This window comes from Tiliqua scincoides, chromosome 5 (genome assembly GCF_035046505.1).
Source record: "Tiliqua scincoides isolate rTilSci1 chromosome 5, rTilSci1.hap2, whole genome shotgun sequence".
Lineage (NCBI taxonomy): Eukaryota > Metazoa > Chordata > Lepidosauria > Squamata > Scincidae > Tiliqua > Tiliqua scincoides.
Window position 1 is genome coordinate 120,784,871 of NC_089825.1, and position 26,944 is coordinate 120,811,814.

Below are 26,944 nucleotides of genomic sequence, written 5' to 3' on the forward strand. Positions count from 1 at the left end.
AGCAACTTAATAGACAGATGGTCCACAAATGACTCTCAACCTGACCTGCCAGCAGCCCCTACAGTAGGCATGCTTCGGTCCCAGAGAGTCTTAACACTCCCAAAGCTCTTATCTGGTTCCCTTTCAGATCTCCAAACACTCACATGATCGCGTCCCACACCAGCCTGTCAGCACCTGCACAATTTCCCCCATCCTTCAATTTAAGGGGGAAGTTCATATGTGACACACACACACACACACACACACACACACACACACACACACGGTTTAGATGGTCTTCACTCGCCCTCTAGTGCCTATATCTGGTATTGCAATGCCTGCATTTTTCTTAACCAGGCATTTTTGCAGGTGACAAGGCGCTTTTTGCATTTACTAAGCCTGAAATTGCTTAGCCACGTTTACACAGTGCAAAAACACATTTAGTGGGTAAGGATCCCGTGATTTTGTGCGTACGTCTCTCAATCATACACTCCACTTGTTTCTTCTAATTACAACAAATCTCCATATTCTGGCCCCCACCTTGTCAAATTGCTATTGGATTTTTGCCTCCTGGATAGTGGCGTTGCTGTGGGGGTGCGGGGGGTGCAGGCCTAACCAGTCAAAGCGCATGGGGGTTGTGACGCACACTAGTGACCAAAATAGCTAAAATTGTGGTTTTTAGGAACACCACCATGGTGTTCTACCATTCGATGTGTGATTTACAGCAGAATGCAATAAAAAACCACTGTGCTCTAGCAAAAGGTATAGCCAAAAAACCAGTGGGGTGGGGCAATGGTACATCACCATGCCCACCGCTTGGGTCATTGCCCCACTCACTGCATGGGAAGAGGTCCATCGTGGGGGTGACATGCTGGTCTCCCACACCAGGTGACGCCACTGCTCCTGGAGATGCCTTGTTAGAATTTTATTATTGGCTGTTTGCTAGTTTTGGTGCTCTTTATGTTTTGGCACATACATGTAAACTGTGGTGCCGTGTAGTCTAATGACAGATTGTAGGGCAGCAGATGATGATGACTTTTCTCAGGGAGTGCAAACACTTTGGGGGCTCCTTCTCAAAGGGGGAGGGGATGAAGAACAGGGGAGGGCAGCAGCAGCTGGAGCCAGGTAGCCACAGTGACTGCTAAGGAAGGGAAAAGGCAGCTGGGGCCACTGCCTGCTGAAAGTGTTGGCTTTGGCATAAGGAAAAGAGGTTCTGCCCACTGGCACTGCAGTGCAGCATTGATAAGGGCAATGCTGAATGACCACTTTGCTACACAGGTACACTTGGAACTGTGGCCACTGCCTGTTCTCTTTCTAGTCCGCCCAGCTGACAGTTGGCCTCTTCCCCACCCGCCATCACTCCCTATTGTAGTTGGCAACCTTCAGTCTCGAAAGACTATGGTATCGCGCTCTGAAAGGTGGTTCTGGAACAGCGTCTAGTGTGGCTGAAAAGGCCGATTCGGGAGTGACAATCCCTTCCACACTGGGAGCAAGTGTAGTCTGTCCCTGGTCTGTCTCCCTGGCTATGGGCCTTCCTTCTTTGCCTCTTAGCCTCAGACTGTTGGCCAAATGTCTCTTCAAACTGGGAAAGGCCATGTTGCACAGCCTGCCTCCAAGCGGGCCGCTCAGAGGCCAGGGTTTCCCACTTGTTGAGGTCCACTCCTAAGGCCTTCAGATCCCTCTTCCAGATGTCCTTGTATCGCAGCTGTGGTCTACCTGTAGGGCGCTTTCCTTGCACGAGTTCTCCATAGAGGAGATCCTTTGGGATCCAGCCATCATCCATTCTCACGACATGACCGAGCCAACGCAGGCATCTCTGTTTCAGCAGTGCATACATGCTAGGGATTCCAGCACGTTCCAGGACTGTGTTGTTTGGAACTTTGTCCTGCCAGGTGATGCTGAGAATACGTCGGAGGCAGCGCATGTGGAAAGCATTCAGTTTCCTCTCCTGTTGTGAGTGAAGAGTCCATGACTCGCTGCAGTACAGAAGTGTACTCAGGACGCAAGCTCTGTAGACCTGGATCTTGGTATGTTCCGTCAGCTTCTTGTTGGACCAGACTCTCTTTGTGAGTCTGGAAAATGTGGTAGCTGCTTTACGGATGCGTTTGTTTAGCTCGGTATTGAGAGAAAGAGTGTCGGAGATCGTTGAGCCAAGGTACACAAAGTCATGGACAACCTCCAGTTCATGCGCAGAGATTGTAATGCAGGGAGGTGAGTCCACATCCTGAACCATGACCTGTGTTCTATTGACCTGTTAGGAAATCAGTCAGTCTGATTGACAATGGAAGGCGGAACTTGGTAAACCATAGAGGTAAAAAAGTCTAGAACCACATGACTTTACAATGGTCATGTGATTCTGCATTAAAGTTCTGGGTTTCCCCCTTCCCCCCTTTTTCTGAACGATGACCCACCACTTCTGCCCCGAGGAAGACCAACAAGAATGGTATAATAATAACAACCCAGAAAGCCCCTCCTCAGACCATTAGTATATCACTCTCGCCTTTTTCTATCTCTATGCGACATTTATGACTTCTCTAGGGCGGGCACAGCTCAAGCTATTGAGCCTCGATTGCACATTACGAAGAATATAGGGCGGGCTTTAAGGGGAAAGCGTGAAAATTCATTGGATAATACTCCTGTCAATAGGTAGACGAAGGTGTCTATTGGTTACCATGGACGTACGTCCTAATTATGAGGCCAATCGCGTCGTTTCCATTGGCTGCTGCCCTCAGATACCGGGAGGGGGTTCGCTTTGCTATTGGCTGTTCCGTTGTGCGGGGCGGGGCGTTCGCTTCAGTGCAGGGCCGGGCGGCTGCGGGAGGAACGCGCAGTCGCTGGAGCCCCCCGAAAAAGAGACAAGGGGAGACTGTGGAGGTCCGCTTTCCCCAGCGCGGGGGCACTCTGGTCACCATGGAGGACGGTATCTATGGTAAGGACCTCTCAGATCGATCCATGGGCGAGCGTAGAAGGGGGGGCAAGACGGAAGGTACCATTGTGGGACCCGCCCAGTATCCACAATGGGAAAAGAGTGTGGGCGGACTGAGCCCTTCTGTTCCAGATCGCTGAGGGGGCGGGGCCGATCCCTTACAAAGAGGGGTGGGGTCGGGATGAACCACACGAACAAAAGGGGGGATGTGTGGCTGAACCATCCCGTTGTATTAAAATAGGGGGCAGCCAAAAAAAAAAAACACCAAGGACAAGATGGAACGACGGGCGTGTCACGTGGCCCTTTCCCGTTTATCCCATTCTATCGATAAGGCTTTTCCTCGGGCCATACCATTCTATTCGAGGGGGATCTTGGGCTGTACCACCGGCGGGAAGAGGATGAGGCCCCCTATTGTGTTGAAGTGGATGAGGCGCCCAAAGCGTTCCGAGATATGCCAAAGGGGCGTGTGGGCTGTACCATTCTCTTGAGGGGTGGCCGAGCTATTCCCGTTGGGGGAGGGGGAGTCGGTTTTTTCCCCCGTTTTATCCGCTACCTTTTAAATGTGGGGCTGTACCATTCCTTTGGAGGGGGGTGTGCGTGTGTGCAACGACTTGGGCTCACCCATGTTGCAGAGGGGGGAAGCTGGGCAAGCCAGGCATGGAATGTCAGCTCCTCACACCACAACACACTTGTGTTGTGGTGAATCCCGCACAGCCTTTCTGGGAAAGAGCAGAACAAAACACAAACCTTATAGAATTCTTTGAAAAGGTCAACAGGCATGTGGATGTGGGAGAACCCGTGGACATTATATATCTGGACTTTCAGAAGGCGTTTGACACGGTCCCTCACCAAAGGCTACTGAAAAAACTCCACAGTCAGGGAATTAGAGGACAGGTCCTCTCCTGGATTGAGAACTGGTTGGAGGCCAGGAAGCAGAGAGTGGGTGTCAATGGGCAATTTTCACAATGGAGAGAGGTGAAAAGCGGTGTGCCCCAAGGATCTGTCCTGGGACCGGTGCTTTTCAACCTCTTCATAAATGACCTGGAGACAGGGTTGAGCAGTGAAGTGGCTAAGTTTGCAGATGACACCAAACTTTTCCGAGTGGTAAAGACCAGAAGTGATTGTGAGGAGCTCCAGAAGGATCTCTCCAGACTGGCAGAATGGGCAGCAAAATGGCAGATGCGCTTCAATGTCAGTAAGTGTAAAGTCATGCACATTGAGGCAAAAAATCAAAACTTTAGATATAGGCTGATGGGTTCTGAGCTGTCTGTGACAGATCGGGAGAGAGATCTTGGGGTGGTGGTGGACAGGTCGATGAAAGTGTCGACTCAATGTGCGGCAGCAGTGAAGAAGGCCAATTCTATGCTTGGGATCATTAGGAAGGGTATTGAGAACAAAACGGCTAGTATTATAATGCCGTTGTACAAATCTATGGTAAGGCCACACCTGGAGTATTGTGTCCAGTTCTGGTCGCCGCATCTCAAAAAAGACATAGTGGAAATGGAAAAGGTACAAAAGAGAGCGACTAAGATGATTACGGGGCTGGGGCACCTTCCTTATGAGGAAAGGGTACGGCGTTTGGGCCTCTTCAGCCTAGAAAAGAGACGCTTGAGGGGGGGCATGATTGAGACATACAAAATTATGCAGGGGATGGACAGAGTGGATAGGGAGATGCTCTTTACACTCTCACATAATACCAGAACCAGGGGACATCCACTAAAATTGAGTGTTGGGCGGGTTAGGACAGACAAAAGAAAATATTTCTTTACTCAGCGCGTGGTCGGTCTGTGGAACTCCTTGCCACAGGATGTGGTGCTGGCGTCTAGCCTAGACGCCTTTAAAAGGGGATTGGACGAGTTTCTGGAGGAAAAATCCATTATGGGGTACAAGCCATGATGTGTATGCGCAACCTCCTGATTTTAGGAATGGGTTAAGTCAGAATGCCAGATGTAGGGGAGAGCACCAGGATGAGGTCTCTTGTTATCTGGTGTGCTCCCTGGGGCATTTGGTGGGCCGCTGTGAGATACAGGAAGCTGGACTAGATGGGCCTATGGCCTGATCCAGTGGGGCTGTTCTTATGTAAGTGCACCTAAGCAGGAATGAAATGCGTTGCAGCCTGGCCTAGAGGGGACCAGGTTGGCCAGGCTTTGTGGCACCTCACACCACCATACACACACACAACAGGGTTGGTTTTAGCCCCTGTTGTGAGTAAGAATTGCACTCCCTGTCTCTGCGTGAGTCACTGTGCTACACTTTGTGGTAGCTCACACTTCATGGTGTGCACACACAACACAACACACACAACACGCAAAAAGATTCAGCCTGTGTTGTGTGTAAGAATGGCTTGTCCTCTGAGAAGCACCCCCTGAGCACTTTGTGTCTCTGCATGAGTCACTGTGCGAGACTTTGTGGTAGCTCACACTTCATGGTGTGCACACACAACACAACACACAAAAAGATTAATCCTGTGTTGTGTGTAAGAGTGGCTTGTCCTCTGAGGAGCACCCCCTGAGCATTTTGTGTCTCTGCATGAGTCACTGTGCGAGACTTTGTGGTAGCTCACACTTCATGGTGTACACACAACACAACACACACATGAAAGACTTGGTTTTAGCTTGTGTTGTAATTGCACTCTGTGTCTCTGCATGAGTCATTGTGGTAGCTTACACTTCATGGTGTACACACACACACACACACACAAAAGGACTAGTTTTAGCCTGTGTTGTAGAAATGGCTTGTCCTCAAGAGGACAAGCATCCCCTGAGCACTCTGTGTCTCTGCACTAGTCACTGAGCTAGACTTTGTGGTAGCTCACACTTCATGGTGTGCACACACAGAGGCACACGTGAAGGGATTAGTTGTAGCCTGTGTTGTGAGGAAGAATGGCTTGTCCTCTGAGGAGCACCCCCTGAGCACTCTGCGTCTATTTGTGAGTCACTGTGCTAGACTCTGTGGTAGCTCACACTTCATGGTGTACCCACAAACACCCACACCCATAAAAGGATTAGTTGTAGCCGGTATTGTGAGTAAGAATTGCTTGTCCTCTGAGGAAGACCCCTTGAGTACCCTGTGTCTTTGAGTGAGTCATTGTGCTGGGAATGCTGGCTGGTTGGTCAGAGGCAATCCCAGAACAGTGACAAATAAGAGATGAACCAGGCAGTCTGTGTGTGTGGCAGGGAGGGATTGAATAATTATGAATTATAGTTTTAACCTGCCCTTCCTCTAAAGCAGCTATTTTCAACTCTCAGCACACTGATAAGGTGCTAAAATTCTCAAGGCACACATCAGTTTTTTGACCATTGACAAGGCACACCCTTGACAGCAGGGGCTCGCATCCCCTGGTGGCCCTGCTAACAAATGATTCTCTCCCAAACTCTTATGGCACACCTGCAGACCATCTGCAGCACGCCAGTGTGCCATGGCACCGTGGTTGGAAATGGGTGCTCTAAAGGGCTCAAATAGACACCCCTAACCTGCACTGAAAGATAGTTACTCAGATAGATGGTCACACACATCCTCTTTGCTTCACCCTCACAACCTCCTGCACACTAGGTTAGGCTGAGAGATAGTTACTGGCCTAAGGCCAACCTGTGAGTAGAGGCTGACTACATTGGTTACACTGGGTAGTTTGAAGACCTACTTGCTGTAGCTTTGAAAATGCCTACCAAAGTGGTAGGCAAAACATGAGGTGAAAACAGCTTTATTCTACTGTGGCTTATCAGTCTGAACATTGTTCATTTCAATGTCATGAATACCAGCCATGGAAGCCTTAGTACTTGTATGACTAGAGGTGTTTGTTTCTGGTGAGTAAAATAGGATTACTGCCTAAGTCTTACTGAACACAATCAGCTTACTTCTTAGCAGAATAAATAACACCATTTTCAAATACTTCTACCTATGAGGTTCGTGGCTAAGGAAGAATTTTAACCTGCGTGTTCTGGGTAATCTGACACTAACCACTGTCCCTCCTTCTCCCCCCCCCACTCCAAATTTCATCTTACTCCTTTTCTCTTGCTACTACCTTTTTTTTTTCTCAGTCTCTTAAAAAGAAGATGGCAGTGGTGCAGTCCAGCTTAGGTGTGCACCACCTAGCCAGGTGTCACAATGCACTGTTTGGAAGCCCGATTATTTATTAATTATAAACAACTCCTTGCTAACAAAGGATTGGGCAGCCACTGGAGAAATGGAACACTTCTGGTCAGACTTGGAGCTATTGCTTTATCGCTGAAGGTGACTGCGGCCAGACAGGGGCAGGAGGGCTCTCACAGTCTTTGACTCCATAGATTTGATCTTATTTTTTGCATATTTACATGAACTGCTCCTCCTCAAAGGAGCAGGTTTTCTTTCTGCATCTTTTATCTAATAACCATCCTGTGAAGTAGGTTAAGCTGAGAGGCTGTGGCTGACCCAATATCACCTGTCAACTTCAAGGCTGAGCAGAAATTTGCTCCCAGAACTTCTTGGTCCAAGTCCAACACTCCAGGGATCTCACAACTTTTGGCTCCAGAAAGAGAGAATTTTGGCAGTTATAGCTTATGATATAGTCATGAGAAAACCTGCATCTGCACCACTTCTTCATGGGTGTTAAAAATGTGGGCATCCCTGTCCTTCCATTTGGTCATGCTGTCATCAGTTGGTTGCTGGGATAGTGGCATGGGTGTATGTCTAGATTTTAAGGGGAAGGCAGGGCCTGTACTAAAGGGTGGGGCTTCTTCTCTTTTGGGGCTTCTGTTATCGACTGTGGTTTCCATTGGCTCCATAGACTGTGGTTTCCAGGGGGCTCTTAAAAGGGCTACATGTCCAATGCATGTTTACCCAGAAGTAAACCCCATTAAGTTCATTACCCTGCTGGATCAAACCAAAGGCCCATCTAGTCCATCTTCCTATGTCTCACAGTGGCCCACCAGATGCCTCAGGGAGCACCCAAGACCTCAAGATACTTGCATCCCGTTGCCACTCCTTTGCACCTGACTTTCTAAAACCAAGCGGTTGCACACACCCATCATGGCTTGCAACCTGTGATGGACTTTTCTTCTAGAAATCTGTCTAGTAATCAATGTAATCTGTCCAATCCCCTTTTAAAGGCATCTAGGCCACATCATGTGGCAATGAGTTCCACAGATTGATTACATGCTGGATAGAGAAATATTTTCTTTATCTGCTCTCACTCTCCCAACACTAAATTTTAGTTGATGTCCCCTGGTTCTGGTGTTACAAGTTCAATGAGACTTACTTTAAGGTAAGTGTGTGTAGGATTGCAACCTTTGATGACTACCGCTACTTGTTCCCATTCTCTCTCCTTTCTGTTACAGTGCCTCCAGACTTGACGCCTGAGGAGAGGCTGGAGCTGGAAAACATCCGCCGCCGGAAGCAAGAACTGCTTGTGGAAATCCAGCGACTGCGAGATGAGCTCAGCGAAGCAATGAATGAGGTCGAGGGGCTGGAAGCCAATGAAGGAAGGTGAGAGGGGGTTCCCTGAGCGCAGAGTGGTCTTTTCCCAGAGGGGGCTCCTCCATGCCTCTTGGCGAGTGAGTCACTGCTTCCAGAGACCTTTCAAGAGCAACTGATGTTTAGCTTGGAAAATATTATTTATTTTTCACATTTTTATAGCACTCTTCCTTCAAGGAGCTCAGAGTGTGAACCTAGTTCCTTCTTTTGTCTTCACAACAACCCTGTGAGGTAGATTAGACTGAGAGATACTGACTGGCTCAAGGTTATCCCAGAAGCTTCATGGCTGACCTGGGATTTGAACCTGGATCTTCCAGGTCTAGCATCAAAACCACTACACCATTCTGGCTGAACTCCAGATTCTTCCAATAATAATACCGATGTCCATCAAAACTCCACATCTCTCCTTAAAGAATCACAGAGGATAAGCCTGTCAATGGCTGTTGTCTAAAAATGGGACCAAATGCTAGAGGCAAACAGCATGAAGGGGGTGGGCATCTGCATTATGCCTTGCTTGCTCATGGGTTTATTTGTTACACTTCTAAATCACCACGTTATGAAGTATTTGTGAACTTCTCAGGGACATCTGGCGAGCCATCTGTCGGAGTCAAAGTACTGGATAAGACAAAACTTTGGCCTGCTTTGGCAAGGCAGTTCTTATCAGCTTGTTTTATTTTTGTGCGGAATGTTCAGTGTCCTTGATTGTGATCCACATTTCAAGGAGTTTCGTTTCTGCTTAGCTCTAGTCAGTTCACTTTCTCAGAAGCATGACTGGCAATACCACTTCAGAATGCAAGTGAGCATGGCAGGTTTTAAAGCGACATCAGGTCAAAACACCTTCATGTAGAAAGCAAGTGCAGAAAAAGGTCCTGGCACAACTTGTCTCCTAGACATGCACCTTTCCAGGAATAGGAATATTTTGACATGCAGGCCTATTCACTCTGTACACCTGTTTTCTGAAGTGCTGTTCTAGAAGCACTTCATTTTCCGAAAGCTTGCATTTTTCAAAGGTTTGAATGAGCTTTTAGCATTTTTCTGTTCTTTATAACTCAGAGGATTGACAGATACCCTTGTCTTGTACAGTAAAACTCTTCAGAGGAATCGAAAGATGGGTATGGGACGTAAGAAGTTCAACATGGATCCCAAAAAAGTAAGTTGGGGTCAGATGGGATGCTAACCTGTAGACAGGTAATGAAAGTTTGGGGGATGGAATAGAAGCTCCTGGGAATATCCACTCCCGGTCCATCCTCCTTATCTGTGGATTTGGTACCTACAGATCTGAATACCCACAGGTTCCGAACCCACAGTGTGGGCAACCTGTAGCCCTCCGAACCCGACCACAGCTGTGCTTTGGTCAGGTCCAAAAAACCTTCTGAGGGCCAGGGAGGCTACGCACCTTGTAAGGCTTCCAGAAGGCCGAAAAGGATGACTTCTGGTTTTCATCTAGAAACCGGAAGTCATCCTTTTCAGTCCTCTGAAGGGCCTCTGGACTTGACCAGAGAACATCTCCAGTTGGGTTCGGAGGCTTGAGCTCCCCCCAAAATCCGCAGATTCAAACATCTCTGGATTTTGGTATCCACGGAGATTCCAGGAACAAAACCCCCACAGATAATAAGGGCAGCCCTGAACTTTGGAATTAGAATACAGAGTTGCAATAAACAGGCATTCCCCAAGACACCCTGAATCTTAAAAGATTTTGACAGAGGAATCTCTGAGCCAAGATGTCTGGGTTCTGCAGTTTTCAGCTCCTCTTTTGTGTTGTCTTCTCCTTCCTCACAATCTCCCCAGGGAATCCAGTTTCTGGTAGAAAACGAGCTGCTACGCTCCACTCCAGAGGACATTGCTCGCTTCCTCTACAAGGGGGAAGGACTCAACAAGACGGCCATTGGAGACTATCTGGGCGAGCGGTGAGGGCTTAACTAAAGAGACGGGGGGGGGGAATTGGAGCTGTTGTGAGTGAGGTAGATTTAAAGAGAAAGCCAGCAGATGGGGCAGAATCAGATATTCATTTTTGCTGGATGGGCACAGAGGTCATTTCTTCGCAACTGGAGATGGGCCTGACTTTAACCTTTTCTACTTTCTGTTCAGGGAGGAGTTTAACATTGCTGTGCTCCACGCCTTTGTGGACTTGCATGAATTTACTGACCTCAACCTTGTGCAAGCACTCAGGTAAGCCTGGAACTCCTTTGCCAGGTACGCTTCCTGTCAAGGGCTGGGCCCCCTTGTAGCCCCTCCTCCTCTTGTCCAAAAGGAGGAAGTGCCATGAGTGAGAAGATTGCTTTCCTTGACCGGAGATTGCCTCTGTCTTTAGCTGTTTTTTTTTTCTGCCTCAGAATAAGCACCAGTCATTAACCAGATTTATTTACTTCTACCCCGCCCCCCCCCAATACACTCTCTCTGACTACTTATGGATATTGATATGGGTCACAACCAAAGAGAACACTGAGGGTCTCCATACATCATTGTTTACAAGTGAAAAACCTCTCCCTGTTTTGGGCATTTGTCCTCTTCATTCTCTTAAAGAATGTCTTTCTTGGCATTGGTGACCCCCCCCCCTTGTTATCACCCTTCTATTTAGGCTGCAACCCTGTTCATGCTTTCCCTAGAGTAAGTCCTATTGAACACACTGGCACTTCTGAGTAGATGCGCATACAGTTGGGCTGTTAATCTCAAACATGTCACTGTGTTGAGGCATCTTTATTGGAAATTTTCTGCATAGAGGAACAGTAGGAAAGACTCTACATGTATGCAGGATCTTGCTTCTCCCTTACTAAACATATTAAATTGTCCTCTGGTCCATAGAATTGGGGCTAGAAAGTTGTTGGGTATGATGAGATATGTGCATATCTTGCAGCGCAACGCTATGCATGTCTGCTCAGAAGCAAGTTCCTTTGTGTTCAGTGGGGTTACTCGCAGAAAAGTGTGTATAGAATTCCAGTTTTACTGTATTTACATTATGAAGACTACAAAATAGCACAGTGAGAATGCATTGTACTTGCAGATCAGACTACTGAGGCCATTTGTCTGTTCTTTTATCTATTCATGCTGTTCTTTGCCCCCAATCCAGGCAGTTCCTGTGGAGCTTCCGATTGCCAGGAGAAGCCCAGAAGATTGATCGTATGATGGAGGCCTTCGCCCAGCGATATTGTCTGTGCAACCCAGGTGTCTTTCAGTCCACAGGTACTGAATTCCCTGGGATGGGAATGGGGCTTGTTTGGTTCAGAACATGGGGTGCTGAGAACTAAGCACCTCCTATGTTCTCTGGCCTGGGGACCAAATTTACTGACTTGCTTCCTACATTTGTATCCCACTTTCTTGACAATGCACTCAAGGTGGTTTATAGTTTAAAATAACTGCTTATATTTGAAGGGACACTGGAAAATGGGAAAGGAGCCAGGGGTGGGAGGGAGGAGGAATGGGCAAAATCAGGTGCCAGTTCTGCTGATGGAGACTATTACTGGGAGGCTACTAATTTGAATGTTGGTACTAATTTAGGTGACTTGTACAATATTTCTGACATGCCCAATTGATTGAGTTAGCCAACTGATTAAGCACATTTTCCCATTGAAAAAGGCGTGTAGACAACAAGTGAGAAATTCTTGAACTGCTCTCTCCCCTCGGCTTGAAATATTCAATTTGCAGGGCTGGCAGTGGGGATAACTTGTTTGTATTTCAGGAGTGGTCTGACTTCACTCATATCTTTGTCAACTGAGTCCTTATAAAGCTCAGGATCTCTTTAATATTAAGGCATGGCTAATCTGCTTTAAGTGACCTTAAGTGCCTTGACAGATCAGACCACAATCTTCCTGGTCCAGCATTCTTGGCAAGACAAAACAAAAATCCCAGTAATGGACAGCAGTAAACCTAGAAATACCCAGTGACCCACCAGTGGGCTGCAGTCTGGCTTCTCTCTATTACTGTTGTACTGTAGCCAATCTGACAGAGCCATAGTTCCTTCCACTGGTTAAATCACAAGAATGAAATTCCTCAGCACCATCCACTTATGTACAGAGCTTAGAGCTTTTCCATCCATTCTACAAAAAGAAAGGGTAGAGTTCTGACCTGTACTGCTTATGCCTGCTCATTGTAGAGGAATATCGTATTTTTGAGTGCTTCCTCGTATTAAAATAATAAATACATTAATACTTTCCATAGCACAGCTTCCTTTAGTGCTGATTCGATACAATGTTGTTTGTTCCATTGTGATTGGCAGCTATTCTAACAAACCGGAGCAGTGCATTCTGGGTGAATCGGCTCCTGTTTCCTGCCTGTTCAATTAAGGGTGTTGTCTATAGTGCTGTTTAATGCAACACTTGACTTTTTGGAATGGATTCCCCTGTGTTATGACAGGTATTTGTGTGTGTAGTAAACTACCTTACAAAAAAGGGTTAATGCAGTTCTCTTCTTGCAATTTTGCTACATACAATTAGTTTTTTACAAGGGGGAACATTTGAAAATGTGACACCAGCCACTGTGGTTGGAAATGGAACAAATCAGAATTCTACCACTTCCTTTTGTCGAATGTTTAGAAAGGTTCTTAGCAGGATAGTCAGCCCCAGAAGTGTTACTGCCACAGAACAGCTAGCTCTAACTTACACTTCATAAACCCAAGGTAGAAGTGAAACTCTGCTCTCTTCGAATCATGATTTCAACCTGTGATGAGGTCATTTTGTGCATTGCAATGAAACGTACAGAATTGCCTGAGAGCAAATGTACCAGAAAATGGCCCAAGTTGCTGAGTTTTTTCTTTGTGACTTCCCCTCCCCCCACCCCAGACACCTGTTACGTCCTCTCCTTCGCGGTAATCATGCTCAACACTAGTCTCCATAACCCCAATGTCCGCGACAAGCCCACCGTCGAGAGATTCATCACTATGAACCGCGGCATCAACGACGGGGGCGACTTGCCTGAGGAGCTGCTGCGGGTGAGAGGCTGGCGAAGGGGAGTGAGAAACCTGAGGCTGGGCTTGATCGGCCCAGTTATCTGACCCTTTGGGGAGGGGAGTTCTGGGTGGAGAGGAGGAGATAACTTTAATGCTCATTTTCATCTTCAAAGTCTGTTAGTCTCTTTATGAGAAGCGTTTAACTTCTTTCATAGGATGTTCTTGCAGCAGTTGTGGTTTTATTATTTCCCTGCTTTATGGCTATTTGCTTCATTGTTGTCCGTTAATGTTCTTGTTTCTTTTATCTGCACTGTCATATATTTGGTGCAACATGGTCAGTACCAAGCATAGCATGCACATTCTTCTCGTCTGAGGCATAGGTGTGGCCTGCCCGTAACTCCTCCCCTTCTTCCCCGCCCCTTAGAATCTGTATGACAGCATCCGTAATGAGCCCTTCAAGATCCCTGAGGATGATGGGAATGACCTGACACACACTTTCTTTAACCCCGACCGCGAGGGCTGGCTCCTCAAGCTGGGTGAGAGCATCTCCCTCCTTTAAACACTGCAACTTTTTGCCTTCCATTCCCTGCTACCCCTCCCCTCCCCTTCCCTCACCACTACTACCCCCACCCCGCGATCTCTGCACGTCTCTGCGCTCTCCTCTCTTCCCCCCACCTGTTGTGTCATTTAAAGCATGACCTCTCTCTTCATCAGATCAAAGGGATCCTCCTGAAATCCACCCTGATATCCCATCCCTTCCCACCAACAAATACATATGACCCATTGGAATCCACTGTTCCATCTGTTTGTGAGGATCTGGTGAAAACCAAGATCTTCTCCCCTTCCCTATTGAGGTGGATCTCCTCTGACAGATGATGAGAGGGGTCTGCTGGGATTTCAGATTCCCTTTAGAAGTAGCAACCTGAAAAAAATTCTGCAGGTCATTGGAATTTCACTCTCCTAACATTAAAAACAGAGAAATGGGCTTGTTCAGGAGTACTGAAACCTGAATTCAGTGCCTGACATTTGTCTGGTTCATACTCATACATATACCCAAATGGGGTTCATTGTGTTGGTGAAATTACTACTGCGTAACTTCTGTCAGAAAATGAATTTGTTTATCAGGCCAGCATCATGCTGTTTGCTTGATTAGTGCTTGTCCTTTGCCAGCTTCCTGAGCCTCGAGGCAGTGGCATTGGGCCCTTCCCAGATAAGGTGCTCTGGAGTAGATTATCCCAGTCTGATGTTGTTGCAAGGCTTGAAATAAAGAGATTGACTACAGTGTGGCACAGCCTTGTCCTGTTCTTCTGCTTTCAGGTTAGCATCAGGGAGGGCAGTATTCTCACCTCCCCCATTTCAATTCGAGCAGCAGTGGAGCCTGGTCAAAGCAGAGGATCTCCTCTCAGGCACTGAGCTACTTCCATTCTCGCAGAGTTGGTTGGAGAAGGATATATTGCCTCTTGCCAAATATATAATCTTTGTATGCTCTCCATCCTCCAAGGAGCTTGTTTGCTTTTGTCCTTTCTTGTATTTTTGGTGACGCACCATTTTGATGCAGTCATGGGCCACTAAGAGGCAGAGAAGATCATATCCCAGGCTGACAGCAGTCTACCCTGGTATAAGGGAAAGCATATAAAGCATAATGGGAAGAAGAGAAGGGCCACATAGTCCCACAGAGTTAGGAGGGCGTTGTCATTTAGCCAAGTGATGCCTGTTGCCTTATCCCCAACCCAATAGAAAGTTAAACCCTTCCTCCCCATGCCCACCCCACCCCCATCCTGATGCCCCCAAATGCCTGTGTCTGGGTCGGAGGATTTTTGATTTGACCATGTACTTCTACCTTATGTTGATGTAACTTGTTCTCCTTTCTCTCTCTCTCTCTCTTTCTTCTTCTTCTCTCTCTCTCTTTCTCACCCCCATCCTCTCTATCCTGACTCCCGTGTCCCACCTCTCTTTGCCCCCTCTCTCCCCACCACGGCTTCCCTACCCCCCCTCTCCACCATCCCACGGCGCGGACTACATTTGTTCCACTGTCTGAATACTGCCCCCCAACCCAGGAGGTAGGTGAGAGAAGGGGCATTTGCTTTGCAGTTGAGAACTGGGGTGCCTGGTGCTCTTTAGAGGGGAATGGGGAATGGCAATTGGGCTGAGTTGTCTTGGAACAGGTCTGGTGGGGCTAAGAAATTGATGTGGGAAATGAGGAACTAAGATTTGTTCCCTACTACGAATGTGTGCTTTAAGGCAGGGGTATCCAAACTTTTTGGCAGGAGGGCCACATCATCTCTCTGACACTGTGTTGGGGGCCAGGGGGAAAAAAGAATTAATTTACATTTCAAATTTGAATACATTTACATAAATGAATATATTAGAGATGGAACTTATATGAATGAATGATGGTCTTGCAATAGCTCAAGGCCTATAAAAAGTCTTGCACAAAGCAAGACTTGCCTTAACTTCACTGCATGTTGCTGCATCACAGATGTGCAACACGCAGTGGATGGAGCCCTCGTCCCACAGCTCATGTGAGAGGTCAAACAGTTGCCCCCACACTGAGAGCAGTTGCATCCGGCCAATGTGGGCTCCAGCATGCCTTTAAAGGGCCAGAGACTCATTGGAGACTCCCACGGGCCGGATTGGGAGTCCCCAAGGGCCACAAGTGGCCCCCAGGCCGGGGTTTGGGCACCCCTGCTTTAAGGCATCAGTTTTCAGCTGGTGCATCAGAACCCCAATGAGTAGGTTGCACCCTGAGCTAAGGCAAGTTACAGCAGGCGCATTACCACCACTGTCCTTTTTATTTAGGTTTTTAAAGGGAGAGAGTGACCAGAGGCAAAGGAGGGCAGATCTTCTGTACCTGTAATAATTGTGTAGAAGGTGGCTGTATTGATCCTCCATGTTCAGAGGCAATATACCCATAGTGTAGTTGACCCTCGTCATCTGCAGGTTTGCGATCTGCAGATTTGACTAAATCCATATCACAAGACCACGCTAGAGGGCCTCAGTTAACCTGCCCTAGCCTTCTGAAAGGCACTTCCAGATTTTCAGGCAAACCTCTCCCCAGATTAGATTATCCATCCATTAGATATGAATGGATTAGAATATCTATCCATTAGATATTTGATTTTCTCTGTAAACCGCTTTGTGAACTTTTTGTTGAAAAGCGGTATATAAATACTGTTGTTGTTATCCACTGAAATTGGTATCCACGGAGGGTCCAGGAACAGCTCCCCCACGGATACTGAGGGCCCACTGTACTAGTTACAAGAAAACAGCAGCGAGACATGGCTTTTGCTTTCAATCCTTACTTCAGTGGCATCTGGTTGGCCAGCTGGTTGCTGGAGCTGGATGCATCTTTCTGATCCTGTGGGGATCCCCTTGTTTTTTGAGCAGGAATTTAGGCATTCTATAGCTTTTTCTCATCCTTGAAAGAAATTTCCCTGCAGTTGGAAATGTCTGCTTGCTTGACAGACTGGACCTGCTCAGATTCTCTCTGTGTACAGAGTTTAAAGGACAAGCATCCTGATGTCCCTTGCATCTGGTCACCAAAAGAGAAGGGCCAGAAGATGGTCACAAGTAGATAGAATATTTAAAATGGATCTCATTGCCATGTGTTCTAGTTATTTGTGTGTTGTATGCACACATGGTTTATTTATATACCACCCATTAACATAAATATTTCAAGGAGAGCAAATAGTTAACGGTGGACCTTGAATCAGAAACAAATTGATAAGTACTGCCTTAAAGGATATGGGGTGAGGTGGTAAGATTGCAGAAGAGAGATAAAGTGGGGGGATCAAAATGGGGAGCTTAGCTGTCCAAACAGACCTCTCTCAGAGGTTGTAAACTTTGCCTAGTGGCGTGTAGGACACATCTTTAGCTAGAGGTACACAGGCATCTGAAGTACTCCAGATGTTGGGAAGGACTGTTAGCTTCATAGTAGCAGCTGGGAACAGGACTGTGCTTTGTAGAGTTGCTTTGCATGCTGAAGTGTGCTGCAGCCGCTGATGGCCATGTCATGGTTTTTTTTTTCTGAATACGTAAATTGACCCTTGTTCAGGTGAGCCAATACAGCTGCAAAATCAGCCTCTTCCAGGGGTTCCAAATTTTGGGCTATGGCACATGGAAAAATACATTCAGGACACCCCCACCCTGAGCATGGAAGAAACTAACCTGAAGCTGGAAGTGGCTGTTTGCTTCACAGAGGCAGTTGGAAACGTTTCTCTTGTGGATCAACACAGCTGGGCTCAGTATGGCCACAGCTGTCTGGACTCCTAAGCCTGGTACATTTTAACCACAATGTCAAGTCATTAAACACCAAGCAAAATCCAAATTAAGATCATTGCAGGCCCCCATGACAGCTATATAAGGTTGAGCTAGAGTGAGCCACATCCAGTCATGTCCAGTTCTGCTGTGTTGTAAAGAGATGTCAGCAACTGGAGGACGTTTGCTCTGGTGGTGGAAGAGCATAGAGAAGTGGTGCATACCAGTGCTTGAAAGGGGGGAATAGATAATGAAATCTATTAACTTCACCCTCTAGCACCCCCCCCAGCTCTCTCCCTTTGTCTTCTAAAAACTGTAGGTAAAGAGGCCAACACTGAAGGTAAGAAAGCTAGACCCCCTGGCTCCCACTATTTCAAGCATTGTCTGGGGCAGGGATGTGCAAACTTTTCGGCAGGAGGGCCACATCATCTCTCTGACACTGTGTCGGGGGCCAGGAAAAAAAAGAATTAATTTACATTTCAAATTTGAATAAAGTTACATAAATGAATATATTAGAGATGGAACATGTGAATGAATGACGGTCTTGCAATAGCTCAAAGCCTATAAAAGACCTTGCACAAAGCAAGGCCAGCCTTTCCTTTGCTGCCGCTGCTGCATCACAGATTTGAAACAGCAAGCAGTGGGAGGGAGCCCTCGTCCCACAGCTCACACGAGAGGTCAAACACTTGGCTGTCACGCTGAGAGCAGTTGTATCAGGCCAGAGTGGGCTCCAGCAAGTCTCCGGAGGGCCAGAGGGTAATTGAAGACTGGGGGCTCCCTGAGGGCCGGATTGGGAGTCCTCAAGGGCCACAAGTGGCCCCAGGGCCAGGGTTTGGGCACTCCTGGTCTGGAGTAACAAAACTTGTTGGAAGACCCTTACCCTCTCACTTCCATATCAAACTGGCCTACCCAGGTAACTTGCAGTCAATTGATGCCTGCAAAGTAAATCCACTCTTTGAAGGGGGGAAAAATAGATTTTAGCAAGACTTCTATTCCAGAGGAACTCTTCTGCAGAATCTACTGCTTTTGCAACTGTATTTGTTATTTTACATGATTCTTTGGGTTGGGTACCCCGCGCCCCCCACACAGACTATGATTCCTTTTTCCTTTCCCCCTCCCTTGTTTGTTGCTTTTTTCTTATGTTTTTGCTGAACTTTTTAGTCGCATTGATGTCATGTGGCTTTACTTATAACCATGTGTGCCTGCCTCAGTGATGCCAGGGAGTGGGGAAGGGCCAGTAGTCTTTTTAAAAACACCCAAAAAAAAGCATTAAAAAGCAAGCACAAATCCCCCCTCCCTCCTTTTGCTTTCAGGAGGGCGAGTGAAGACGTGGAAGAGACGCTGGTTCATCTTGACTGACAACTGCCTGTATTACTTTGAATATACGACCGTTAGTATAGTTTCTTTCCCCCGACCCACTTCTTGCCACTTCCGCATTCCTGCTTCCCCATAGCGCAGTGCTCAGGGGCCCCAAGCCTGTGATCTCTTGGGCAGATAACAAATAGGGCTGGAGGAAGGGACCCTGGCACTGCAGTGTATGAGTATTGGGCATGGCACAACAGCCCAGGATACCACATGGTGGACATCATGTTCCCAAGTAAGGAAGGGGGCGCTCTCCAGCTGTCTGAGCAAGGCTGCAAGGATTTCTTCTCCCAAATAGTGCTCTGGAATGGGATGCCAAATGGGCACTGTGCTGTCAGTTTTGAGCCTCTGCTCAGACTTGCAGCATTCTCCATTCGTGAGATCCCAAGAGTGATGACTGGGCCTGTCTAGAATTGGGGTTTTAGTCCAGTTTGGAGCATGTTGGGTCACTCAGATTTTTCAGCTTCCCTGGCTGAGTTATCATCCTGGGGTTTCATCTTGGGGCTTCCCTCTGGGTGCTCCGTCTCTCCCAGTCCTAAATCATGGCGGAGCCCAGGGTAAGGTGGTCCTCTGATGAAGAAGTCACATCAAGTTCTGACTCTCATTGGCAGGTCTTGACCCTGGGACGCAGTAGTTGCCCTTGAGTAGCTACACTGTGCGATCTTTGCTTAACACAGATGTGAACTGAGAGGAAAGAAGGAAGGAAGAATTAGCATCACTAAGTACAAGCTGTACCATTGGCCTCTTTATCGGCAGGTTTAGTCCTATAGATTTCACTCGATGTGGGTGCCAAGCCCATGTCTGGAGGGCCTCAAGAACCTTCCAGAGGCATCCAGAAGGCACTTCCAGAAGTACTGTCCTGTGAGGCCTTTCTGCAGATTTCATTTTCCACTGAAATCTGTATCCACGGGGGGGGGGGGGGGTTCCTTGAACAGATCCCCCCACAGACACCAAGGGCCCACTCTATAAGCAGAACCAGCATCAGCACCATGTTTTGCCCCTACCTATGTAGCATTATGAACCCAGTTCTGAGCAACTCAGATGGAATACCAGCTGCTGTGGCCAGATGCTAAAATGCTGAAGTCCCAGGAAGAGGGGATGCTCAGCTCACCTCAGTGGAAACTGTTGGGGAAGCAGAAATACCCATAGATCTAGCTGTAATATACCAATTCTGAGAAAAGACCTTCTCTCCCCCCCCCCCCCAGCTTAACATCAGGTGTATGATTCTTTAGGTCCAACCCCTGGGCCCCCATCTTCTCAGGTTAGTGGGCCTCTTCCATTCCAACTTCATTTCTTAATTCATTGACAGGATAAGGAACCAAGGGGAATCATTCCACTAGAGAATCTGAGCATTCGAGAAGTTGAAGACCCACGGAAACCAGTGAGTGACGTTGTCTTAGTCATGACCGCAACTCTGAATTAGCCAGCAAGTTTATTCTGGTGTTCATTTTTAACTCCACTTACTCACTATCTACCTACCTACCTACAAGGGGCACCCAAGGTGTCTTATAAATATAATAGAATAAACACTGCAAAATGCCATGAAAGGCAATGTATAGTATCAGCAATGTAATCAAAATCAATTAAACGATAAAAAGGCACAGCGTGAAAACATTTTTATGCCTGTTTGAATTGTAGTGTTACTGGTTAGTGTTTTATTGACCCATTTTAAACATGCTGTTGGCTGCCTGGAATACAGTTTTATCAAAAGTGGGATTAAAGTCTGCTGAACGAAGGAATAAAATGTGTATTCAAGAATTAATGGTGCACCTGCCGGATCCTACTCTTTGAAGTTTCCCACAATCATTGCACTGATTTCTTTAAAACATTTGTGTCCTACTTTTTGACTATGACACTTTCAGGGCAGCTCTCAGAAGAGAATAATCAGAATACACATCCAGTTTAAAACAGGGACAATCATCATGTATTTAAATACTCAGGAAAATAGTCCTAATGCTGTCAGTATTCAGCCTCTCCTGCCTTGCTTTTCTAAAAGTCTCTGGTGCTCTGAGGGCGCTTGCACACTGCTTTTTGTAAGGGGTTTCTCATTCTTTTTCCTTCTCTTTTTAGAACTGCTTTGAGCTCTACATCCCCAACAACAAGGGTCAGCTAATTAAAGCCTGCAAGACTGAAGCGGATGGGCGCGTGGTCGAGGGGAACCACATGGTCTATCGCATCTCAGCCCCCACTCAGGAGGAGAAGGATGAATGGATCAAATCCATCAAGTGAGGACAAGGCGCTGAAACCTTTCGGGAGGGGGGGTTGTCCTGGGAATTGTCGTGGGGTTGTCCTGTGCACTTTAAAGACCCACCGGTGGCCTTTGGAGGGCTGCAAATGCTGCGTGTGGCCTCCTCTGGCCCTCTGAAGGCCTTCCGAGGCCCCCAGAGGGCCTTTAAAGCCCAGTTTTCAGGGGAAAAGAAGGCCCCCAACTCATTGGGAGGGTAGCATTCTGCAGTCCTGGCCTCAGGCAGCAGATGGGCCAGAATCATCATTACCTGGCCCCCAACTTTTCCTCCTTAATGCTCTCCCGCTTCCCTCCTAGACCATACAGAGATTTCACTCCTAGATTTCTCCGATCTTATGAACCCAGAAAGTTGCCTTGTACTTATTCAGACTGCTGAACCGTCTAGCTCAGTCTTGCAGTCACTGGCTGGCAACAGCTTTCCAGGGTTTCAGCCCAGTGTCTTTATCCCAATTTATCGTGGAATGTCAAGAAAACTTAGAATAGTACCTTGCACTGATCAGGCAAGAATTTAGAGTAATATTGACTTAAGAAGTATCTGTTAAAGATTAGAGGTGGCAGCTGGTTTCCTGAGAGTTACAAGGAGGGCAATTTGTGGTCAGAGTAGAACAGGCCTATGTAGCTTAGGTGTTTAAACAAGACATACTGACTGAGTCACCCCTCCTAAGTCTTACTTGGAAATTCCCCAGTGAAACAAATTGCTCGTTAGGCTCCATTTTCTCATCATTCTAGACCCAGACATCTACAGCGGGCTTCTCAAAATGGCTCTTTTCCTGCTTTGTCCTAATAAATGTAGGCGTACCCCTCACTATCTCCCCTTCTCTCCTATGCCATCTTTCTACTCTGTTTCAAAAGCAGATGTGTTGATGCCAGTGTTGTGACCAATTACAAGTTAGGACAAGACTCAGTTGTATGTTCCAAGCCACTACTTGAATCCCCTAGAGAATGCAGGAATTCTGGTTCTCTAGCCTTCCTTGTTTGGTTCCATCAGATCCTATTTCTCTCCCAGGAAGAGAATGCAGGTGTTTTGCCTTCCAGTCCCACTAAGGTCTGTAAAAGAGATACCTACAAATAAGAGCCAGTGTAGATGTTTCCTACTGCCCTTGGATAAGTGAGCTCTTATGTGAGCATCCCTACCTCCACTCCTCAGATGTGCAGCCTCTGGGTTGCCTCTTCACCCTCCCCTCCATTCTCCAGGCAAGCTATCTGTTGTTGGTTTTGCCTGCCTCCAAGGACCTTGCATGTTTTTTTATCAAGTATATATTTTTTTTAAAACCACACATGCATACACCCATCTGTCTTCAATTCTGCTCCCAGAAAGGAAGAGCCTCCCTGATTATCACAGAGCCAAGCCAATCAGTCCTATGCACAGTCCTTCAGATCCATCAGAAAGGATTTCCCTGAGGTCAGTTTGGGGAAGAAAGTTGAATGTCTGTCCAAAATTTGGTGACTGAACATAAGAACATAGAAGTATCTTTGCTGCATGAAACCCACAGGTCCATCTGAGTAGGGATTCAAACCCAGGTCTCTCTAGCACTCTACCCACTACACTGGCTATTTCCCACCCATAGTGTGAAGTGGCACAGTCCATTCTACAGCATTCTCCCACCTCATTTTGCAGCTTATGTAAACACAGCCAGAATACAAAGGAGCAAGATCTTCCTTCTCCACACCCATATAGCCTACTGGCTCCATGATTTTTTACATAACTCTCTCTCTCTCTCTCTCTCTTTATCCCAGGGCTGCTGTGAGTGTGGATCCTTTCTATGAGATGTTGGCTGCCCGCAAGAAACGAATCTCAGTGAAGCAGAAACAGGAGCAGGCATGAGGTGGGGGCCTCTCCTTCTGCACCTTCCTTTTTCTCCTCACGGTTGTACCTCTTCAACGGTGTCCCTCCCGGACCTGCTGACAAACCCACCTGTTTTGAGTTCCATGAAAGCAACCACCCCTTCCTCTCTTTTGGAATTGTTGGATCACCAGGCAGCTCTGCCAGCCTGAAGACCTGCCAGCACATGCCCAGCAGTGACCCCTTTGTATCTTCAGAGTTGCCACTGGGCTTTCTCACATGTGGGTGTGGCCTTGGAAACTGTCACACCATTGTTTCTGCCAAGTATGGTGACGCTGGTCCTATTTTGGGACAATTTCTCCTTCTCTAAGGGTTCTCTCTTAGGCTCCTAGCAGGCAGACAACTTTGAAGCCTCTTGACTGTGTGGGCTGCAAGCTGGGGGATGTTTCCTGCTTTTCATTGCCCTTTCCAGCAAAGAGACACTTTAAACATTCAGAAGAGGGATCTGGGAAAACCCTCTTGGGATTGTACCACTTCAGAGCATAGAGGGTGACAAGTTTGAATAATGCTGTACATTCAAAGCAAACAAAACCACCCAGAACATTTAAAATTAGCACAGCAGGGCTAGTGGTTGATCCCTTCTCTCTGAAAGGCTTGAGCTTTCTGTGGGTGGTGAGTTTTTAGTTTGCAAAGCATTCAGTCGCTGATTCCTCCACCCATGTTCTAAAGTCCCAGGAGAACGGTACCACATGTTTCTTCCTGAATGTGTTGACTGTCTCTTTAGAGTCTTGCCAAACCAGTGACACTGTGCATTCCAAGAACCAGTATTCTTCCTCTGACCCACTGATATGAACAAGGGCTGCCACATTATATGGCAATTTGCTCTACACAACGTACTGACAACTAGCAGGGGATAGCAGAGAGCCAGGTGGCCATACATGCACACTGACAACATTGAACACTATTCAGATCCTCCAGCAAGACTAGCCAGCACATATGCGCAACTGACACCTCTGGTTCTCTGCAGTCAAAGGCAGGCATGCCAGTCTCCTTCATTCTGCTAACTCTGAGAAGTTGCTCCCTGCAACTCCCTGTGGTTTCAGTAGAACATTGTCTCCAGATCTGATCCTGTTCTTCCTCTGATACTCTTTTCCCTTCTGCTCAAGGACTGCCTTCAGATGTTTCAGACTTCTCCCTGTAGCCAAGCCAGAGTTTTGTCCTGTTTTCCCCCTCCCCAATTGACAGAAATCTAGCATTGATTTTGCTTCATGCTAGAGTGTTAAGATCTTCCTGTGATCCTATAGTACCTGGGATGGAGGATGCCAGAGAGATGTCTAGAGAATGCTGAAGTTAGAAGCATCTCTCCTTGCTTACCAAGAGTTTTTGTGAAATCAAGTCTCTTAATATGAATAGAAACAAGTTACCCTTGGACAACTCTTCTGGCATGGCAGGATAAAGGGTGGTTTTTGCCACATTTGTGTAGTGGGGATTCAGATCTGCCAAAAGCCATGAGGTGTCTTAGTCAACCCCAAATCTTGTGTATAATCTTGTGACTGTGCTTCAGATCTGTTTGACACAGCTCCCTACAGGATTGTTCTAAATTCTTGGGTGGGATATTGTAATGTCATATCTTACAACTGTACCTTGAAATCTTGTCTTCCACCCCAGCTTGGTCTTAACCCATCCCTCTGATATGGCAACTTGGTCTCCCACAAGGCTTATTATGGTCCAGGTGTGGAGCATGTTGGGTTAGTTCAGGTCTTTGCAAAGGAAGCAAACTGTTAGTACTTCTTCTGCCCCAGAAATGCAATACAGTCTTGGTCTGAGTATGTTCCTGTCTGATCAGGATTCGTTTCCCCAGTAGAAACTGTGGCCTTGGTAACAGGGACCTCAATCCAGTTTAAATATAGAAACATGGGCAGATGTGGTTTAATGTCCTCAGTTCAGCAGGACTGTAGTGTTATTTCTGTGATATTGGGAATTGCTCCTGTTTCCGTGTGGAAGAAGGCTGTTGCATGCCTACCATAGACTTCCCTGGGGCAAATGCCCCAGATGCTGGCTGCTAGGACTCCGCGGAAGTCCTGATGGGGGCGGAAACTCTGCTTCTGGTTTGCCGGAAGCACAGTTTATAGCGCCGGGGAATCTTACAGAGGTTTCCCTGGCGTGGGCTGCAGTCGTGTGAGGCTCCATGAGCCTCTGGTGAGGGGGGGGGGGCGGTGATAGCCCATGGGGGGCGCCATCACGGAGCTTTGCCCTGAGCGCAGGGCTGCGGAGGTCCGCAGCTGGAAGAAGGGAATGCAGAGCAATCAGACGAAGAAAATAGATTTGTGTCCATTTTCAGTTTGTGTGCGTGAGAGAAAGAGAGCTTTTACATTTGGGTATAGTTAAAAAAATAAGAGCAGGCATTCTGTCAGTCTGTATTAAGTGCATTCAGGCTGCATCTGAAAGTAATTCAAATGGGTTAGTCTGTTGGCAACTGAAGCATCTTAATTGCCTGTTTCGCTTATGGGAAAGTATGCAAATTTAGTATCTACTGTCAAAGAAGCTAGAGATTTTCCCTTTCCCAATTCAAATTATTTCATTGTCACACTTCTGCCCCCAAGGATAATGGAAATATCCATTGCTTTGGAATACACTGTCCTTTTGGTCACATGGCATCCATGCAACTGAGTGGACCCCTACATTAGGCCACATCCTGCTTGTGGGATACGTGCCACTGAAGCCCCAGATGCAAACAGCTTCTCTGCTGTACAAGAACACCCAAAATTCCAGAAGTAATCTCTTGCTTCTTAATCCTTTTCCAGAATACCTGAAAGGTTGTCCTCTTGATCGTAGATAAATTCATATCTCACATTCAATACCATATTTTCTTTCCTGACTTCCTTCCATTTTTGGCAACCTTTCTCCTGCACTGCAAGTGAACCATTCTTGTCCCCAGAAAGTCTGAAATCTGTCCCAATTTTTTTAAAATTAGTATTAATTTTTTATAGCACTTGACTAGAAGTTCTGAACTTGGAAGCTCTCGAGAACATCCCTGCAAACATTCAGAATGGAAGCAATTGAATCATGGGCTCTTGGGAGAATCCTTCCTTACAGTCTTTCAGGACCATGTAATTCAGCAATATCTGTGATAAACCCTACTTCTCCCCCCATTGTGGAATTGTACACCTTTGTTTGTGGGGGGGGGGAGATATTACAAACCCCCACCTGCTCCAGAAGACGAGGGGCATTCTCTTGTTTTTAAATCTGTTTCCTTTTACTATGATGTCTTTTAAAAAAAGAAAAACAAAAGAAAAAATGTTTATTATTTAAAGATTTAATGTATGCATCTGTGGATGAAATGTAAACACTACAGACTTGTCTATGCGTTGCAGAAGTTCTTTTGTTTCGTTTTAAGGGACTGGGGAGAGCCAGTATGATGGACCTAATAATATTTGGCATTTGTGTAGCATGTTTTGAGCATGCAGAATGCCTCATGCGTGTTCTATGTGTAATCCTTAAAATTGGCCTCTAAGGTATTATTATCAACATAGTGCAGCTGAAGCTGAAAAGGAGCCTCTTGCCTAGTGTGTTCACAGCAGAGAAGAGATTTGAATTGTGTAAAACGTTGTTTAAGCCATAAGGAAATGTTTGTAAGTCATAAGCACTAGAAATGTGCTTTAAAAAGAAAAAGAAAAAAAATTCTGGGGCCACTGAACTTAGTGGCCAGTACCATATCCCATTATTTTTCTGCATGTGCTCAAGCTCATAGGATGGACCCAGCCCTGTTGACAGGAAGAGCTGAACTTTGCTCCCTTCCAAGTATGTTCCTGTGTAACAGCAGCCAAGCATGTGAGCTCTAAGCTAGTCTCTGACTTTCTGTGAGAGCCATTGGGTTAGGTCAATTTAAGTCCTCAAGGATTTTCTTCCAAGGAATATTAAGCTGGAGGCTGCAAATCCAGGGCTGATCTTCAGCCAAATCTCCCAGATCCAACCTATCAGTAGTGGAACACACAATCATCTCAAAGCTCTTTATTTTCTCTGTGGTAGTAAGATTGCACATTCATATAGTGCTTTTTAAGT

At 46.8% G+C, this 26,944-nt stretch overlaps 2 protein-coding genes across 2 annotated transcripts in view; one reads left to right on the top strand and one right to left on the bottom strand.

Moving 5' to 3' along the window:
- Positions 1–26,944, bottom strand: part of TNNT1 (troponin T1, slow skeletal type) — a 504,690-nt gene that overhangs the window by 205,506 nt on the left and 272,240 nt on the right. The window lies entirely within an intron of this gene.
- CYTH2 (cytohesin 2) lies at positions 2,793–26,424 on the top strand. The gene is made up of 12 exons (XM_066627993.1): positions 2,793–2,908; positions 8,218–8,365; positions 9,437–9,503; positions 10,142–10,260; positions 10,442–10,522; positions 11,421–11,533; positions 13,129–13,277; positions 13,660–13,771; positions 18,806–18,882; positions 20,164–20,235; positions 20,925–21,079; positions 22,837–26,424. Exons 1-12 carry the CDS (start codon positions 2,890–2,892, stop codon positions 22,922–22,924), a joined length of 1,200 nt encoding a protein of 399 aa, XP_066484090.1. The 5' UTR covers positions 2,793–2,889; the 3' UTR covers positions 22,925–26,424.

Excerpts from the sequence above, each read along its gene's own strand:
- CYTH2 (XM_066627993.1), top strand. Across the intron at positions 10,261-10,441 it reads GGAGACTATCTGGGCGAGCG|GGAGGAGTTTAACATTGCTG; the intron begins GTGAGGGCTTAA and ends CTTTCTGTTCAG. Across the intron at positions 13,772-18,805 it reads GGGCTGGCTCCTCAAGCTGG|GAGGGCGAGTGAAGACGTGG; the intron begins GTGAGAGCATCT and ends TTTTGCTTTCAG.